Raw genomic sequence first — 20,879 nt, 5'->3', positions numbered from 1 at the left:
TCATTTGAATAAATAAATAATTATCCCCCAGACTAATACACCTCCGCTAACACAAACAAACATGCACAAGAGCCCACACAGTCCAATGGGTTAAAGACAGACCCTGTGGAATGACTTCACTAGTCTAAAAGTCAGTCTGTGTGTGTTGTATTGTAGTGGAAAACAAGGGCAGGGATCTGAGATATGACAGGTATATCAAAGAATAAAGTATGTTTGCGATCTTGATTTCTTTCTTTAAACCTTTACATGAATGATAGATTTGAGTATTGCATCATATCCGCTCCAACACCAACGAGAGCCGTCCTTCAGCACTCAGCAAATGAATAAATTAACATGATAAAGCCCATTGGTGTGATGTATATTCACACGTTTGTATTTTCATGGCTGATTTACTGTAATAAGCGCTGGCATGGATACAGCAAGAGGCCATGTACTGCATTACTAAATGTTTGTCCTTGGTATTATTCCCTCTAATGAATAATGAATGGTGATAAAGATTACTGAACAGTGTTCTACACGATATGGCCGGGTTGTACGATGTCCTTCCTTTCTTCTAGTATAGACTCGACTTGTGAGGAATAAATCTTTGATGATGTTTTGTAAGTTCTTCCAAACATCTCACATAAGACCAGCGCTACCTTACTGTGCTCACCGAAATGACAGACTTACCCTCAGGCGCGTCAGCATCACAGATCCTCGTTGTGCCAAAAGTAGCATTCCCAGACGTAGGACCTGCTGAGGGCATCTGACTCTGATCAGAAAACAGAAAAGGCATGTATCTGTTCAGCAAAGGAGCGCTACAAACTTCTTCATGTGGTACAAACAGTTTACGGCTCAAGAAGGACCATGAAACCATAGTCTCTGAAAATCTAAGCTAAAAGAATAATACCGAACAGCATTTGGCTTTTACTTATGAATTATAGAATGACCTTGTTATGTCAAAATAACAGAAAAATCACCTGGAAGTTATGGTTCAAGATGATGCTCTGAGTTTTAATTCATGTACTAACAGAGCAAAACAGGCTTTTATTAGTTAGCAGTAAACCCAAACAGCAGGTAATTATACTGTAATATACAGTAACATAAGAAGAATTTAAAAGGTTACCAGATTGTGAAAAAAGGCATACATTTAAGGAATGTACTGTGTATAGCACTACAGACGTCACTGAATATGCTAGGCTGGTATAAATGACACTGAGAGACAATGCATTCAAATGCTGGAGGTGAAAGCAGAGAGGAATAAGCCATGTTTACCCTGTGAGTCATATGGAGCTGGTTTTAAAAAGGTTATTTTCTCTCATTTAAAAAGAGGATGTTTCAGCAAAAACAACACCGCGGTTCATTTTAATTATGTTGTTTAAAAGATTTTTCTAGACGAAGCGTAGACACGAGGATGCATCTAAACTACATGCATACACCCACGCGCGCGAGAGAGGAGCTGCATCAGATCACACAGAGGGTAGACTGTCAAACAACAGATCCACACAGTAATAGCCACGTAGTCTAATACAGACAGACAGAATCCAAAAAGAACAAGCATCTAAAAGCTCCGCTGCCAGTCCGTGGAGACCATGCTGCTGCCTACACCCAGCTGGACCGAAATGGTCTGAACCAACTGACTGACCGACAGTGGCATTGTCAGAGCCCCATCCATAGCAAGACGTACGAATACTTTTCCTCACCTGCACAAGATACTTCTGGCTGCCATACATGACATATTGTGGGGCGAGGCTGTAGATCATGTAGCTGGTGTGAAGGACAATCAGTAGTAGAATCATACAGAGGAAGAGAAGAGCCTGGGGGCGAGTCCTCTTAGGTCTTATTTTGTACAGCTGAAAAACAAGAAAACGGTATTGTGCAATTAATAATAAACAAATCATACATTTTACGGTGACACAGCAATACGTCCTTTGCTTACCCTTATCCAGAAGAACCAGATGCCCAGGTTGCGAATGCCAGCCATGGACGTGACTACAAAGTACATGGTGATGACCGTGATCAGGATATAATCCAATGGGAAAACCTGTGATATACCAAGGACACAAGTCAGCTACGTATACAACATCCAAGTGCCTATATAAAGTCAATATTGACAGTGAAGGAAGTAACTAAAAACATCAACTCAATTACTTGATTATTTACAGTTTAAGCTACTAAATACTTCTACTACACAATGCCTCAGAAGCAAATATTACACTCTTTACTGCATTACAGTAATTTAAAACTTGTGATTAGTATTTTGAAGTTTCAGATTATTAATGCAAAATATAATCATATATATTATGATGTATTATAAAAGATTCAACTGTATAACGTTGTAGAAAACTAGCCCCACATTTACCAGCAACAACATGTAACGGATGCACACATTCATGTATTAATAATTATATTAATTATAATCTAATAAAATTATATACATGATTCAGAAATTCATGATGATTCTGCAAAATGAGTACTTTTACCTAATAATGTTATGTGTTGAAACGTGTATGTTGAAGTAAACATGTATGTAACGCTATGATCCTACCCTCTCACTGAAGTTACATAGTGCAGAAACAAGTGATGGGGGGGGGCAGAGTGGCTGAGACAGAGACACCATTCACCCTATTACAAGACACTGTACCATCAAATTGATTTGTGTGCTGTTATTTTAAGGTTAAAAAAAAGTTACATAATGTTGCTTTAAGGAATGTTTTGAATGCATGACTTTTACTTGTAACATATTCCTTTGTGGTATTATTATTCTTACTCAAGTGAAAGATCTGAGTACTTCTTCCACCACTGATTATTGCTATCAGAGCCAAACATCCAGGCTGGCTGCCTCTCAAGGATCCTTGGAGCTGTCAATGAGCAACTATCATCAATAGCACTTGTTCTAGCCCAGTCATTTGAAGCACAGCTGAGCTGGTCACTCAAGAATGTTGAACTCTAAAATATGTACTCCTGTCCTCTTCCTATTAATGAGTAAATAGAATATTTACAGATATAGTGTAGACAAAAACTCACAGTGCCTGTGACCTGAAATGATCTGATTTAACCTTAAACCTGATCCCTATAGAGTACCGTATCCCATTCCTGGTTTGGTGCACTTAATTCCTTAAATACCAAGGTCATACTTCTAAACACTGGCCTTAGACATTTAATCAATGCCAGTATCTATGAGGCAATTCTTTAATGGCCTGAGCTGTCAGTCATTTTTTCCTCTAAATTCAGCAGTAGCATACTAAGTTTAAGAGAGGTGGTTCTTTTCAGTATCCATACCCGCGGCAACGACTTGGAGGAAAGAAGCAATGGTAGAGATTTAATAATCTGTCAATCTCAACAGTTCACATTTTAAAAGCTTAAAATGAGGCTTTAGCCTTTTGACCACATTCCTAATACTGCTTTACAGAATCCACAGGTTAATTCATGCAATAAAAATGCTTAAACATGAATTAGATTCATTATTTGGCAACTTAAAAGCTCATAATTTTGCACAATTTCACACAAAAAAATGATATTAAATGACGAACAAAGAATTTGATAATGATTGCATTTTTCAATTTTGAATCTGATTTTGAGATTGATTAATACCCTGATTTGTTAAGCTCCAAGTGTACAATAAAACCACCAGTTACAACACTAACAACTAAATCATTTACTGTAAATTCATATTGCCATTTATTCATCGCTGGTAAAATTACATTATCGGCGAACAGTCATTTGAGTGCAGATCGTTTAAATAACATGCAGAATAATTATGGGTATTGGACAGTTTATTTTGTCACTTATTTATTGTCATTTTTTAGGTGCTGCACTGTACCTTTTATTCTTTTATTTCTAAATCTGGTACATTCAGAAATGTAAACAATGAAAACTTGACTGAATGCAAAATGAAGAGTGCCCTGAAGAGCATGCAGTGGTTTTATTCGTTCAGTAATTCAATCAATTATGTCTAAAAAACAAAGTAGTTGCTTAGTTATGTTTTTTTAGACTGTATTGTACTGGACTATATTGGAGAGGTTACCAGGTTTTACAACTGACTGAATAGTAACCTTTGCATTATTGTGTATAACCTTGTAAATAAGCAGTTTCAGATTTGGATCAACGGGTCCTTTAAACAGTTGTTCCACCTGTACAATGCTTATTTTTGCAGGACCCTGTCACAGAAATGTTGATTCATTCATTATTATTTAGAGTGTAGCAATTATCCTTTTTTTGTCATTTACTATCCATTGTGCTCAGGTGCATAAAAGTGTTAACTGTGCTCGTCATGTTGCATTTGAAACATTTAATTATTTTGAGGTTACTACCTAAAGTGCACTTGTGAATATGATTTATGTGGGGACAATGTCCTGTTTTGTGATTTTGTTATCTTATGGTCTTTGATAAAATGATAGGTTGTGCTTATCAGACTGTATTTAAAAAGTAAAAATTGACATTTAAAGCAATAGGACTCCCTTAGTGAATGTCACTGCTTTTGTAGTTGAGATTCTGTTATTTCAAAGTTCACCTGCACTAAACTGAAGCCCATACACTTCAAGTTTTTAACAGTATAACAAGTGCATTTAAGGATAGCCAAGAATGAAGCTTTTAAATTAAGCTTCATTTAGGTTAATGATGATGGAGACAAGCAAATATGGCTTTAAGCATATCTTAATTGAGGATAATCATCTTTTCACCATGACAGATGAGAGGATACTCACGGGTTGCAAGGCTAATAGAAGTTCATTCAGAGGATTGGTGAGGTTGGTGCCAAAGATTATGAACCCTGAGCTGATGCCAGCAGAGTGGAGAGCTTTATCCAAACTGAAACACAAAGAAAATATTTCAATATATGTATTTATCTCCTGGAAAACAAAACAATTAATAGGAAAAAACTACACAGTACATTTTTGTTACACTGCCTGACTTGATGACACATATTTGTAAGCTTCATTGTTAAAAATCATGTTGTTACAGAACATATCAGGACTTACTTTGAAATGAACAGGGCGACAGTGAACAGCAGTGCAACCAGGATAAAGAAAATGCCCAGCAATATCTGAAAAAAAAACAACAACAATGCAATAAAACACATTAAAATACCGAACATTGATATGCACCCACAACCAAAGGCAGGATCAGCTCTTACAGTGAACCCCATGCCTGAAGCCTAAATAAAGGAATATAAATGTTTTCAAATGCTTCCGCTGGGTCAGAAAATATAACCTTTCTGCCATTTTGACAAGGACGGACCATATGGCTTGGCCAGCCTCAGTTTGGCACTGTTGCCTAAGGTGACAGAGGGGAGCAATTGCACAGCCCAGACTGAGTAGGGAGGTTGCAACCAGGGAGGCAAAAGGTGGGTGGCAGCCAAAAAGGCAATAAACCCTATCAACTGTCCGCCTTCAAGAGGGTGTTAGCTAACATATCTTTTACCAGCCATTGTGATGAAAAATTCATGTGAACACATGATGTTCGAGCAATGTATAGCACCATGTAAAACAACAACATAAACATGGTGGTATTTGGCCCCTGATATATGACCACCAGTTACCATGCTCATCACGCCTCAGGATAAAAGAGTGATTAGAAGAGACTGAATGTAAATTGAGGACCTCTGACATACCAATGTCAATGGTATTTTGTCAAATTAGCTTTGACAAAACATTCTTCATGTTATTTCTCAATGATTGCAGTAAAAGCATCAATTACAATCAAGAAACTGATAATCACCACACTTTTTGTCATTATTGTTTGATTTTGTTTGACAACTTGAAATGTTAGACAGCCAGGTGGAGGAAAAATACAGTCATTCAAATGTACTGATTAAACTGCCCATATCTCCTTATCCAACCAAGCAAAAGCCTAAAGAAGAGATTTCCTAACAGTGGCTTCTAAAAATGAAATACTGTACTAAAGGCTAATAAAAAAAGTTTTTAAATCTTGTAAGATGGGATTTATTTTCAATATCTTAAATGAAAAGGTGGCACTTTTCTTTAACAAAGAGAATGGCATAGTATTATAAATTACTCTGCTCTGCTTGAAAACTGTTTTATTTGTTTTAACCTTTGTTTTATGATGCCATCATAACACAGTAATTATTTTGTGAGGTCCAAGCACTACAGTGTTTGACCATTGCTGTTCCACATGTTCAATAAGTCATTCTCACTCACCCATGGTTGATATAAAAAAGACAGCATGTGTTTGAGAAACAGTGGCACAACTGCTCTGGAGACATCACAATCATTTGGCTTATCACTCTGCACCAGTGCCTAAGTATACAGTAAATAAATCTCCCAACTCATTACTGTTTAAATTTGAGTCTGGGGACTGTCATTAGCAGCAACCCCCATTGGTTAAAGACAAACTGTTATACAGGCACTGGTTTAAATTGTTTGTGCATGCCTGCAGTGCAGAAAAATACTGGAAAATGAATGGCAGTGCAAAAGTAAATGTGAACAATAAGAATAAGGTTGGCACTCGTCCGGTCAGTAAGATAGAAAATGTGATGTGAAAACAGTGGGACCTACAGATGGGTGACAATTTAAAGGACAAACCAACACATCTCCTTGTCTTAGCAACCCTCTCTTCTCTTTAATAGGTATTTAACTGATTTCTATTATATTATATACATAAATATTCTGCTCATCAACCATTCAACCACTCATGCCTGTATAAAAAGCATCTGCATTTCTGTGATTTGCTCCTCTCATTCATTTTTCCCTTCACTTTGTCGCCCATTAGTTGATTGCCGTTGCTGTTGCGTACAATAGACAATAAGGGCATGTCAAGCATGCATGCTATTATGTGCACTATGCGCTTCGTGCAGTTGTGGGTAAAATGAAAAATTAATTTGAAGGTGTGGAGATTATTGCAGTGACTCATTTAGTAGCATTTTGGCCAGGTCCATTAGTCTTATTCCTGTTCAACAGCTAAAGCAAGAAGTGTGGGAGTAGAAAAGCACCCTGCTGAATGCACAGTCTAAAACGATCTTTTTTTCCACACCTGCTACTGTGGCAGGTCTCTTCCACTGACCACTCATTTTTCTGTCAGTCACTTCTGAAATCTATGTAGAAGGCTTAACATTGTAAAACTGACTCAGTGTGGAATATGTAATATATCACAAAACCTTAATCCTGACTTCTTTTAACTTAAGGATTTATTATTTCGTGATATTCAAAAAAGCTTTCCTGGTGGCAGGTGACCTCAAATCTTTACCTGCCACAGCCAACATTTACCCTGTATCTGGCAGGCGGCAGGTGTTAATATCATTTCCTGGTTGTCTTTCAGGTGTAAAGAGGTTGCATATATATGACTCCACAAATCTTTTGCCAGAGAATGATAATGTGCCTTTGAAGTAGAATTTACACCTTAAGAGACAGCCAGTTACTGTGTGACAAGAAAATGAGTACAGGTGAAATATTTTTTACTGTGATGGGTTTAAGAAAATTTGGGAAAAAACATATTTCCCCACCCACCACTATCACATTGACCCAGAATAATTGCAGATGATGATTCTGTTATTCTCACATTGGTCATGACAGCCTCTGGGCTTTGTAAAATTCAAATAAAGTACTTTTTGGAAAATTAAAAATGCAATGCTGTTTATATGCCAAACCTACTACAAAGATGCTAATGATCACAGCTGCTGCTCCCTGGTAACTGAGTGGTTTGGTTTGAGTAGGATGCAGAAAGTGGTTAGGATGAGTGGGAATAGGCAACCTTGAGGGATTTTGGTTGTGATGAGCATTTTTAAAAGGAACTTGTTGTTTTCAACGTGACCCCAGTAAGTACTTTCTTTCGACAATTTTTGATGGTTTAACTATTGTATGAAACGGTGTAGTTCATAACTGAACAATTGATCAGTTATATAAGAATCTAATTAGTTATGGTTATTCTGTGCTGGTGCTTTAGTGAAGGTACCCACTAGGGATCCAGGGAGCTGTCTCCAGATGTTTGTCTGGCCCAGTCCAGACAAACATCTTTTGTCCATGTTTCATCCATGTTTTTTTGAAGGGGCACTTTGTAGTTTTGGAGAAGATATTTAAACTCAGAATTTTAATATTTACTTTTTTAATGAGGTAAAATACAAACTCAGAATTGTTTTCTTCCATAACAACCTGTTCTCAGAGGAAAATAAGGTCCTCAAAACACTGTTTGAAGCTAGAGATGTGGCAGGGTCCGGCAAATATAAACAAAGTAAGACAGTATGAAATTGTGTTGTCCTTTAAGGTCAGTTTGTTTATTCAGTTAAGTTTAGTTCAGTCATGAAAACAAAGAGATTGTTTATTTAGTTTGTTAAGACATAAAATTCAGTCAATGAAGATTGTTCTCTCTTAATTAAAATTAAAACTACATAGTGCATCTTTATGTCTAAAACAATTCGTGGTATAACCCCTTTTCTTTCCCAAGGGCGAATTTGAATATGGGAGCAACAATATTGAAACTGCATAGACGAGGTCCAGGTGCTAGTTGCCCAACCCAAAAAAAGTAAATCAAAGAGAAGTTTGTGGTTGCTTTGGTGAATCCCTGGGGCACCATGAGATCCTGCTTGAGAAATGTGAGTCTCCCTGAGAGACTTCAGAGTAAATTAGGTGAAGAGACTACCCGTGGGAATCGTGTAAATATGCAGTTGTGTGAAGTAGAACTAAAAGTAAATCTAGAGCAGTCCAGATTAGAACTTGAGCACAAAGAAACAATTGGGGGGGAAGATGGAGAAAATGAGCAAAAGCTGTATACTTCGCCAAATATACATTTTTAAATTACACAACTATTAAGTGAAAATACATAAAATTAGCTGTGGTATATTGGGCAGCCCTAACCAACTCTACTTGGAAACCAATTAAAACAAGGCCTGAACACATGGAGCTAAATAATGTTGTTTGTAGGATCACATCCAATACACAGACATTAAAAGTATTTGCCTTTGTATACAATACCGTCCATATCAAGACACTGGAGCCAATACCATTCTCACAAGACTCACCTTGATGGGCCTGAGAGCAGAGCCCACTTTAGTGCAGCAGTTCCTTTCTGCAATTTCCAGGTGTCTCCCCCTGCGCTGGAGGACCTGCAGTTTGCTCTCTAGCTCCTGCAGGTTGTGTCTGTCCCTCGAGGAAAGGGGACGTCCATCATTACACTGGCGAGAGGACAAACAGCCATATAAATAAACAACCTATGCATGTATGTTCATTCTGACATAACGTAGTTGGAAGTTTTATCAGGATATTTAAAGTAGACAGCATACATAACTGAAAATTGAAGTTTTTAACATACCCTGAGATTCCCAAAATATCCATTAAGAGAAACAGATTTGCATTTAAAAACATATTTAACATTCTCTTTGGATATAGTTATTATGTCGGCAGGGGATATTTGAAGCATTAAATATTGCGGTCTAATGATTTGGGTATAATTTAGCTGCCAGTTATAATTAGCACTATTACAAATTATGTTATAAAAGTTGCTATTTCTCTACCTTCAGTCTCTGAATAAATTATTCAGTGTAAAGTATTCAGATTATTGCCATTCCCCTTTTAAAGCAAACTGTTTCGTGTGTGTTCTGTGTTGCACTTTAGCTTCCTACTGTATGTAATATTTCATACAGCCATACCTGGTTTTCAATTATTATATCTACGCAGGGAGACAGAGGAGGAATGATGAATGATGAATGCTCATTCCTTCATGTTGACACTGGCAACTAATAGCAACTAACAGATGTGTCTACTTTGTTTGCTTGTTTGTGCTGCTTACATTCGAGGGTTTCGTCAATAAGGACAATGCTAACCATACATAATTGCATGCTAAGATAGAGGAGCACGGCAGAAAGATAAGGAAGAAAGTCTGAGCAGCAGGAGGCTATGCATGTGTACCTTTCAAACAATGCATGATTAAACAGGAGACTATTAAAATGTGTAAAAAGAAAACAACAACAACAGTCTAATATGTTTAATTGATAGCACTGTTGTTAGAATGATCTATGTCCTCTAGGTTATGTTCTATGAAGTTATTCCATGACTTGGATATAATTTGCACTATGTCTTTATGTCACATAAAGTACTAGTACTTTGTGTCATTTGGTGAGACCAACCTTGGATTTCAGCTTTTCTATCTGATGCTCAACATCATCAATGTCCTCTGTGTTCTCCAGGCGTTCATACACCACACTCCGGGTGCCTTTTATCAGATTCAAAGGCAGCACAGACATACCGTATGCCTGAAAGAAAGTGCAAACCCACCATTATAATCGCACATTATTGTCATAGAGGGATGGCACATATGGCACGTGCATCCACCCACATACCAACGGCTGCCTGATGACAGACTCATCACTATGTGGAACGCGCCAACAGTCAAATGAGGGTAAGTAAACACACACACAGCAAATCATATAGTCCCTGGCCTCCTGGGCTATGTCATTTTTGATAGAGGAAAGAATATTAAAATGGTGGAATCTATAATTGTGCTGAGGTTTATTGGTGAACTTGCTGCAACCATTTTGTGTGGATATCACTGCCTTATATCACTCTGATGCAATTTACAGCTTAACAGTGCCCCCATGTGACAGCACTATCCTCTATCCAGGATTTGATGACATTTTTATAGGCAGAATTTTTTGGAGGAAAATCTGGGTTAGAGGAGTGGGCATCAAGGTTCCATCAATACTGAATGACATGAATTTAAATGAATAAACATAGACTTTTCTTCTCTGTTTAGCAGCACATACAATATATAAATAATTAACAATGATAGCCATACATACAGAAAGAGATACACATACATAAAGTGACAGCAAAGAGAGGCAGAGAGAGAAGATGTGCACTAAATTCAAAAGACAATTTTCAGCTAATAGTGGGCTTCAACCTCCTGAAGGGATGTTTGAACTTTAATTAAAAATGATGGAAATCTCTAATACCAGGAAATAGACTAATCAATACAAATGAAAATAACAGCAACAGGCCGATGCGTTCTTGTTCTCCCTGTACCGTCTCATTCTAAGCAACTTGGAGGAGTGCCATTTTATGGGTTCATAATAAAACAAAGGGGTCCTCTGTGCAAAGACACTTTCAGCCCTGTCAAAAGATGCTGCCCTCTTTCTTCTATTTTTCAAGTGGAGAAACGTCAGAGCCTATATTTTTCAACCAACTTTTACTAGTTTCTGAGTGTTAGTAGCGGTAAGAGAGTCGCATGGGATACTAAGTCAGGCTAGACTATTATTAGTCTCTGCTGTGGATCTCTGCTACGGGCGAATGTCGCCTCCTGCAATGAATCATGGAGCTCTTAAGGCCGGAGCATGTCCCGAATATCAAACACACTCATAAAAGGAAAACCTGTCCCAGATCCCAAGAGAAACATTTCCCTTCCCTTCAAATGTGCAACTACATGGGAGAAATATAAAAGGAGAGAAAAAACACAGGTGTCCCTCTGCTGGAGCACACAATTTTAGTTCACACATTATCATGCTTGCTCATTAAAGTTATTTTAAAACCCAGTGTGGTCAATAATAACCAGAAATAGCTTGGAGCAGGGTGGATGGGAGTGTGTGTGTGTGTGTGTGTGTGTGTGTCATTTGATGGGGGAGTTACTGGCTGAAATCATTCAGAGAGAGTCATGTGACTGCTGAGTGGGAAGAGGGAGAACTAAGTGGACATGGGTCTCCTACACAAGCCTCCTCTTTGTTGCTCTTTCTACTTGTGATGATGGAGCCAGAAGGGAGGAGGCAGAGGAGGTCCCCCTCTACATTCTCCATACCTTTTGATAAAGAGGTCAATCCAGTATAACGCAGCTAATTGGAAGGACTCAGACTACAAGGTGGCTTTAAAATAATTCCACTAATGTGAAATGACCAAGCTCATGCATTCAAAGATATCAAAATTAGTACATGCACATTTCCTAATTCCATTTGATTAATAGGACAATTCGGCTGGTTGGAGCATTAAGAAAGAAAAGCTCCACAAACCTAATGCAGAACAGCCTTGTTAATGCGTATTTGTGTCTGTGCTAGAAACGAGACGGTGATTAGAGGTCATAAAGATCATGAAATCAAACTTTTTCCAGTAAGAAATCCTTTAGCAAGCTATGATAATTTTTTTTTGCCTCCTATATTTTCATTTAATCCAAAATTTTCAAAGTCTGTACACAGGTTGTGCCAACTGACAATCACGTCAGCTGATTGACAGTTGAAGAGATGATCACTAACTGTTGCCCCCTGTTTTTCAGGCAGTGGAGCAAAGTGTTCTGATGAATAATTAAAAAAGTTGAATCAGTCTGCTGTGGTATTTCACAAGTAATTTCCTACACATACGTGTTTTGCATTATGAAACCAAAATGTAACAGAAAAAAATACCTGCCACTGTATCCCCTCCAGCACATTTTCTGTATGTTGGTACATTTGCACATTTTAAGAAATGTTCTCCAAACACCAGATGCCCCCACTGAGCTCTGTCTGGTCACTGTTTTTATACATCAAGGTCAAGTCACATTTTAGAACATCTTGGCAGAAGCATATGATAAATGTGATGGAAATGAACATAAGCCATACTTCTAATGATTTTGTTTAGTTCATTAAATCAGCAATCACAGAGATGCTTTACAGTCTATTATGGATTTATTTGGTTCCCGTCTCACAGAGATTGGAACTAAACTCCAAAATATTGCCTGCATGTCGCCATGTTTGTTACAAAAGTGTGAAGTACTGGATACAAACAAAACAGGAGCAGATGCCAAAACCGGAGGAGCATTTGGGATCACTAAGAATATTGAGGGTCTAGGTGTATGACTGCTTGCTTGTTAAAAAGTTCCTGTTGCCGCAACTAGCACACTGTTTTCTTGGTCCCAAGGTGAAACAAGGAACTCCTCCATGGTAGCCAACCAGGATTGTCAACGTACATCAGTTTTAGGTCGAGCAACCTATGGACCATCCACAGAGATGGATGCTCCATAGATTCAATAATTGACTGGCAGTTTGGCATTATGGTCTAGTGTAAAATCTATTGTTCTATCCGGGGGGGTTACATCAAGGAGTAGAAGGGACACTTCCTTGACTATTATTATAATGGGAGTCAGGACTGACAAAGAGGTGTGATCAGGTGGTAACACACATTAAATATATTGAATTATTTAGATTGGTCAAATCACAAAATGGGACACTGTGACAGAGACATGGTGCATGGCTTAGCCAGCCTTTACTAAGCTTCTGCTAATGTTTGAGCCCTATAAAATATTACATATCCATGAGTAAGAGTGTACATTTGATTCCATGTTCCACAAATTAGCCTTTTTGTTTTTGTTTGTTTGCTTTCACACAGAACATGCCCTCCATGGATCGACCTGTGCTGCATTTTTAATCTGTTCACCAATAGTTGAGGTCAAAAGCAGCAAAGAGCAATGTCCACAGTGATTGTTTTAAAAATGTCCTCACAAACCTGAGTACGTTCATTATTTAACAAAAATAGTTAAAATAATTTAGATAGATTTTTCTTCCTCTTTGCTGTAATCAGAATGCTAAGGCTATAACCCATGGCTTCACAATGAAATGTTCAAAAATGTAAACACCAAAACCATGAACAACAATTAAATAAGCTACAGAGAGCTTGTCAACCCTTTGGACACTTTAAATTATTATCTTTCTATCTCAAATACTGAGAAATGTCTATTTATCAAACATCAGATGTATGAATTGATCAGTAAGATGAGCAAGTATTTGACTAAATTGGGTAAACACCTGTCCCAGTCACTTCAGTTGAATTGGGTATTATAGTAAAGACATTAACAGATTGTTTAAAATTTTAAATAAAAAATTTTTAAAAATTGAGTCTATCTTTCAATGTAATTATTTAACACTACAATTCTAATCTAATCTCCCTCAAGCATTTCAGGAACAGAGAAATGAAACAAACATACGGTGCAAAAACACATTACAGCGCAATCAACAACCCGGCAAAATAATAGAGTCAGTAGCCCTGACTGCCTGACTTCTTTCAGTACTTTCAGAGCCGTCTAACTTACCCCATATGTAAACATTGTTCACTTCTTTGGAATCTGGGTTTCTTTCTCATACTATGGTTACTAAAGTTCAACCAGAACAGACCAACAGACATTTGCTTGACAGAGGCTGAAAACTAACATCAAAGTTTTTGAGCTACAAGGTTAGAGCATATTCTTCTCGATTCTCATCTTAGTAGATAGACCTTTACACTTCAGACATTTGGACTTGTCAAAGCAGGAAAATACAAACATTAACAATGGCTCAATGCCGGGCTAAACTCCCTGACACTGTGACATCATATCAAGTTTTGTGAGGATGTGTGTGCCGACTAAAACTTTCAGCAAATACAGCAACAACAATCACCGGTTTACAGCTAAAGTCAGGATGCTTTGTCAAACCAAGGAGGAGGCCTGAAGAAGTGGTGAGAGAATCTTGTACAACCAGGCCAGGGCCAGAAACACACTGACAAAGGTGATCAGAGAAGCTTCACTGAAAAGCTGAAAAACAAGTTTTCAGCCAAAAAACCTTCATCAGTGTGGAGAGGCCTGCAGGACATCAGAAAATCATCCCCCCGCACTATGAAGAACCATCAACTGACCTCAAGACCTGGATGTGTTTTACTGTAGATTTGATAAGCCAACATTCACACCTCTCACCCACTCTGACTCAGACCAACTGCACCACCTGTCAAACCCCTATACCCTCCCCACTGTACCCCACCTGCACTCACGATTTGTGAAAAGGACGTGTTTTGGCTCCTTCAGAGGTAGATGACCAGGAAGTCACCAAGCCTAGATGGCATGTCATTCTCCTGTCTAAGAGCCTGTGCTGATCAGCTGGTCCCTGTGTGAAGTCCCCTCTTGCTTAAGATGCTTAAAGATCATCCCAGTCTCCAAGGAACCCTTTATTTCAGAGCTCAGTAACAATAGGCCTATTGCCCTGATGTCTGTGGTCATTTGGTCTGTAGTTTAACTTGGCAGTAAACATCATCTCAGAAATCCTCCACTCTAACCTCACCGAGCTCACTGTACCAGCCCCCACTGGTCAGTGGATCACAAATTTTCCCGACTGACAGGAGGGCAACAGGTGAGGCTGGGGGAAAATCACATCCAGCACCAGGACAATCAGGACTAGGTGTCCTCCAGGGATGTGTGTTGTCCCCACTGCTCTTTTCCCTCTAGATCAACGACTGCACCTCAGGAGACCCATCTGTTAAACTCTGACATTATCCAGGATGGTGATGAGTCGCATACAGAAGGGAGGATGAACAGCTGGCACTCTGGTGCATACATAACAACCTGGGGCATGCTTTAAACTGTGGCGATGACAGACGACTTCAGGAGGAGCCCCTCCAACACTAGCCCCCATCACCATACTCAATAGCACTGTGTCTGAAAATCTACAGGTTTCTGGATTCTACAATCTCCCATGATCTAAAGTTGGCATCCAACATTGACAAAATAACGAAAAAGGCCCAGCAGAGGATGTAATTTCTACACCAGCTCAGGAAGTTCAAAGCTCCTCAGGAGCTGGTGATCCAGGTCTAAACTGCAATCATCTGTTTTCTGTAGACACATCGCTGTCTGGTTTGGATTGGCCACCAAACAGAACAGAAACAGACTACAACAGACAGCCAGTACTGCAGAAAAAAATGACTGGTGCCAACCTGCCCTACATTGGACTTAGACAGGAACCCCTCACACCTTGGACAACTTCTCCCCTCTGGTAGTGCACTGTATGCGAAAGTAACCAGCCACAAGAACAGTTTCCATACACCATCACTATTGTCTCTGTCGCACATGCACATGCTGCAACACTTACATTTTCTGGACACTGCCCCTAGGTGCTGGCCTCGACACTGAACAGACTTTTCGTACAAAGTTGATTTGCATGTTGATGCTGTTGATAAGCTCGCACTAAGTGTAGCTGCTACAAACTTTCAGCCTGCCTGTATATTGCTTCCCATTCTTTTGTTGGTATTGCGGATACATCCAAATACATGTAGTATTGATACCAGCACAATATTACAGATGAGTCCTCCTCCCACTCCTGCACAATCTACCCAGGGGCCACCCTTCACCTTAACCGGAGTATTTCCAGTAGGAGAGAACGTGTCTGACATGTATGAAAGGGCAATACATGTATCAATGTCCAAACCTGATTTTCTGGATATTGTCCAGAGGTCATATGTGAAAATGGCTTATGATGAACAGTTAAATCAGTCGTAGAATGTCAACATACCTGTAACACTAAAACATCCAAATATCTACAAATTACACACCATTTTTTGCATAGAGGATTTCATTATCATCACTGTATATACTGATATATGCTGTACATGTATCTTTTTCATGTATGTTAAGTGATCTGTTACATTGTTTGTTTTTAACATATGTGTAGTGTTTTATTTATACCTGTCTTGGTCAGCATTGTTGTCCTTTCAGCTGTATCTCTATTTCTATCTTTCTTGCTTTCAATTGATCCACCCGTTTTTTTCCTGCTTTGCCATGAAAAGGGCCTAAGTGTTTTGGGTCGTTACTTATGCAATAATATTTACAGACAGTTAGATGTTCTACCCTTTGTCGCTGCAGAGCAGCTTTTCAATAATCTAGTATATCCTTCCAAAGTTAATATGAGGGATTGTTTATTAAGTGATTTTTTTCTTGTATTACTCCCTGTGTGACACAGGTCTCAGAAAGGACATGAAGTTTTCTACAGCCACATTGGTACCCAGTCACAGCATTGAAAGATTAGGTGTGGCCCTCTGGTGAGAGGTATTAAGGCTGGTTTCCAGTAATTAAAAACGTCCCTTTATGCGAATGGCATCATGAATTTTTTAGATAAAAACTAATATAATGGGTATCCTTTCTGAATGCTCGCCTGGTAAAAATATATTTTAATGCTGGCCTACTAAATAACTGAACATCAAGAGCTCAGAAAAACCAAATCAAGCCAGCCGCCATTATAAAAAGACTTGACCAACAGGCTTCCCAGATGGTTTCCAACCTTTTAGAGCATTCTTTTGTTTCTAAAGACATCGTACAACGTTTGACCTTTCACAGCTTCCTTAATTACAGTAATTACAGAAAAGGTTAAATATTATAACCCATGATTCTAAAAAAGTTGGGACACTGTTAAAACGTAACTAAAACAAGAATGCAATGATTTGCAAATCCTTCTAACCCATATTAAACTGAATTCAGAACAAAAACAATTAAAAATAGTATATATGAAACTTAAATATAAAATGTAGAAATCAAACAACCAATACGAATGGGAGAATCCTAAAGTAAGTATTAGAAGTACCCCTCTGATTCACGCTGAGTGAGGTCAATCTCAAGGCCTGTGATTAGATCAACAGACATTAATCTTCCCAACTTTAGTTCCGCATCAGCATCTTATGGCTGGCAATTTAAGAGCAAGAGAAAGGTAGGTCCATGGGAGACAGAGCCATGAGAGTCATAAGTCAATATGCAAGGCAAGCTATTAAATGAAGCCAAAGGACTTCACATGATGCATGAGCTTTGAGATGGGTCCAAACAGTCTCATGTCATCACAGCTAGGTACAATCAAACAAATGGGAAATAATATAGGAGACTATGCAAGTGCAAACGATCCAGAGCAGGTGGAAGAAATTGACTTTAATTATAGATTTGCATTATTGAATAAAGTCCTCACCATTAAAAAGTGATTGCTTGAGTTTAATATGGCTATAACTTTCAGCTCAAATCCAATGCAAAGCTAGTTAACCATTTAAATAAACTTGATGACTTTTAGATAGGTAGATATAGTAGATACACACACAAAATTCATTTTTATGCACTTAAATTTGCTTTCATCTCTTCTTTACTTAGTTAATGTCATCTGTGACCCATGGCCTTGTTGGCGACAAGGTGGGTTGGAAAAGTTTTTCCTTGACACGTAATAATTTTACCAAAAGCCTTTTAGTAATGCATTAATATGACTTTTTTACTGCAAAAAGGGATACATTGCTGTACCACCTTACTGTTATAACACATTAGCCAAACCCCAACAGTATTGGAGGCTAGGGTTGGATGGGTAAGAGGCTGTATTGAAGAAGGGTAGATCAGTGCAGCACTTTTAACAGAAAAAAAAAATCTTGAGAAATTAATGTGAACTAGTTCATTTTTGGACAATGAAAAAAACAAAATTAAAAATGATGAACTCTGAACATGAACTAGTTCATTTTTAATCTGTGTGAACTGAACTTTGTTCTAGTTCTTGTGAAGTGTGACTGTGCACAAGACTGAAGATTGAGCTCCATTTCATATACTGTAGTTGTAGGACTGTCACTGTGCCAGAGCAACGTAAAAGAAAACAAGCTAAATATATCATTAGACTTTTTTTTTTTTTTTTAGCAACAGACACATGTTGCATTTATTAGCTGGTAAAAGCATTGGTTTAGTTTAGCAGAGCTATAGAAAAGCAGACACTAAATCTGGTCATACAAAAGGATACTAATTGTTTATGTTTAATATAATTTTAAGACCACCAGACAAGGGCAGACGGAAAGACAAAAAACACTGTAAAAGCTATAACTTGCTTCACTTTATATTAATTTTAAGTGCACGAGACAGCAACGTTACATACTGTTTACATCACAGCGTTGTTTGCATTAAGGGTAGATGGCGAGTTCTGCACCATAGTGATAAATTAGCACACGAGTCATGGGCAACATTTCCGCTGCTTATGGAACCCGTCACTTACATTCCATTAAGTTAATCAGGCTTTATAGTAACATACACAGAGTACAGAATGATAAATCACACAGCTCTTTGCACATATGGGAGGATTGCCACCAAGAAGTGTTTGGCTGCTTCTAGATAGAAGAGACAGTAGAGAGCAAATAAAGTAGATGAAGGGATTTAAAGAGCTTCTGCATTTGTGTCTGTGAGAATAAAACAGGGAGGGCAGCTGCTGTTGTTGCCTAAAGGCCTGATTTCTTTGATTGACTTCATCAAAACAAGAAACATCAAAAACAAAAACACACTGGGAGTTTTGATTTCCACAGGGCATTCAATAGCAACATGGGGTCACTGCACACTTCTATCCCCAAAATGTACTGGGTAATTATCCACTCTTTAGAGACTGTGAGAAGCAAAGTGAGAGAGCTGGATAAAATTCCAGCTGAGACGGATTACATGTCCTTAAGGGAGATTGGTTCTACAATTTACTTGACTAGGCTGTGTATTATTCATTAAGAGCTCCACATTCAATTGTTGTGTAATTTGTCAAATAGGACTCTTTGAGCTCAACAGAAACTGGATAGATTGGGGTTGCCTGTCACTTTTACTCTCACTCCCTGGGTTGATACTCGAGTAGTTTTTTTTTGTATTTATTTCCCCAGTAGGCACTATTCTGTGTTATTCCCACCCTGACACCAGCGCCACCACCTCAGGGGAATATTCACAGTCTAGTTAGCAAGATAACGGCTATGAAAAATGGACAGCATTAAGAAGTGTTACAGCACAGTCAATTTTTCTGATCCAGGAAAAAATGAAAAAGTGCAGAATGCTGAGGGAATCAAAATATAGGCATATATTAATGGACACTGAGGTAGATCTATATATATAAATAGGCAGCAGATAAGTGGTTGATAAGCCAGTGAAGGGAGAACATACATCATGCAATAGTCTGGGGGTGAAAGACAGCAGCCTGGGCAATTTGAGCAATTGAATGCCAGAGCTCTAAAATCACAAGGCATTACTAATACTGAAAGGCCACTCCATCACTAGGTACATTTCAACCAAGAGGATGGGAAACCATTTGTACACAAAAAAAACTTTAAGAAACTGCACTGCAGCTCAAGTAATATTTTATAAAAACATACTTTATCAACCTAGACATATCCACTGAAAAATCTTGTTGAGTGTATCTGACAAAAGACATTTTAGTTAGTCTTCATACCTCAAAACATTTTCATCATGTCAGATGTCTCAATAGGCAGAGCAGAGGTCCTACAGGGCTGGCTAGATTTGGAAATCAGCCCGTTGGATGATTTGCCTTAATTACAGTGCAGATATAGCTCCACTGAACACAAGAAACAACATTAACCACTTGTCTCAGGCCCCAACTCACCGTGTAAGTGATCACTGCCAACATGCCAATCAAGGTCAAAGAGCTGATGGAGAAAGACAGAGCAGGTAGACCATCTGCAGGTGGAAAGACAGAACAGGCATTAGGGTTTTGATCTTGGCCTCGGACAGAAATATCAATGGATTCTTTGCCACATGAGCCAAACATCAAGAGTCTATTTTCTTGTGTGCACTTTGATGGCATTTTCAACAGTGACAGCTATGTTTCCAGCCTTCAAACGATCTTGCAGGGACTGTGTGAAATGAGAAACACTGCATCTAAATTTCTTTGAATATTCTGAAGATGCTTCTAAAATTTCATTGCAGTGCTCCTGCAGACAATCCAATGGAAACATTTCATGAAGACTGTTTGACATAATAGTGGTTTGCTCTAAATCCCCCGGCTGTGCAGCGCATATAATTAATAAGGAACAGGATTGCTGTGTTTCTTGGTGAGACACAAATGACTTTAATGCACAGCGCCAAAACTGCTGTTACCAATCTGAAGCTGGTGCATCGGCAGGAACTGGATGGAAAAAATAGATTAGCAAGCAAATGTCAGCTACTCTCACTCAGCCAGCTAACATTTGGGATGGGAAACAATCGCTCTCTTCAATGGGTGTGATTGATAGAGTCTGATGCACAACTTTCTTAGTGGAAACTGGTGGAAACTGTAATGGGGACAGATGAATACTGAGGATAGTGAAAGTGTTCAACATTGTATTATAAACAAATAAAAATACAGTCTAAAGAAGGCTTTGAATTATCCTGAATAAATGGGACATTGTGATCAGTTTACTTTTCATGTGGAGTACTACTCAGTGAAAACAGTT

At 38.4% G+C, this 20,879-nt stretch overlaps 1 protein-coding gene across 1 annotated transcript in view; it reads right to left on the bottom strand.

The window, feature by feature from the left end:
* Positions 1 to 20,879, bottom strand: part of lmbrd1 (LMBR1 domain containing 1) — a 65,606-nt gene that overhangs the window by 15,775 nt on the left and 28,952 nt on the right. Inside the window, exons 7-14 of the mRNA XM_084375525.1 lie at positions 20,051 to 20,124; positions 10,055 to 10,180; positions 8,951 to 9,103; positions 4,959 to 5,023; positions 4,686 to 4,788; positions 1,919 to 2,023; positions 1,683 to 1,832; positions 670 to 751 (exon numbers count right to left, since the gene is read on the bottom strand). Coding sequence (XP_084231651.1) covers positions 670 to 751; positions 1,683 to 1,832; positions 1,919 to 2,023; positions 4,686 to 4,788; positions 4,959 to 5,023; positions 8,951 to 9,103; positions 10,055 to 10,180; positions 20,051 to 20,124 — 858 coding nt within the window. The remainder of the gene's footprint in view (positions 1 to 669; positions 752 to 1,682; positions 1,833 to 1,918; positions 2,024 to 4,685; positions 4,789 to 4,958; positions 5,024 to 8,950; positions 9,104 to 10,054; positions 10,181 to 20,050; positions 20,125 to 20,879) is intronic.

This window comes from Pagrus pagrus (assembly GCF_965226575.1).
Source record: "Pagrus pagrus genome assembly, chromosome: 15".
NCBI lineage: Eukaryota > Metazoa > Chordata > Actinopteri > Spariformes > Sparidae > Pagrus > Pagrus pagrus.
The sequence above is the reverse complement of the archived record's forward strand: the minus strand, read 5'-3'. Positions and strand labels throughout refer to the sequence as shown.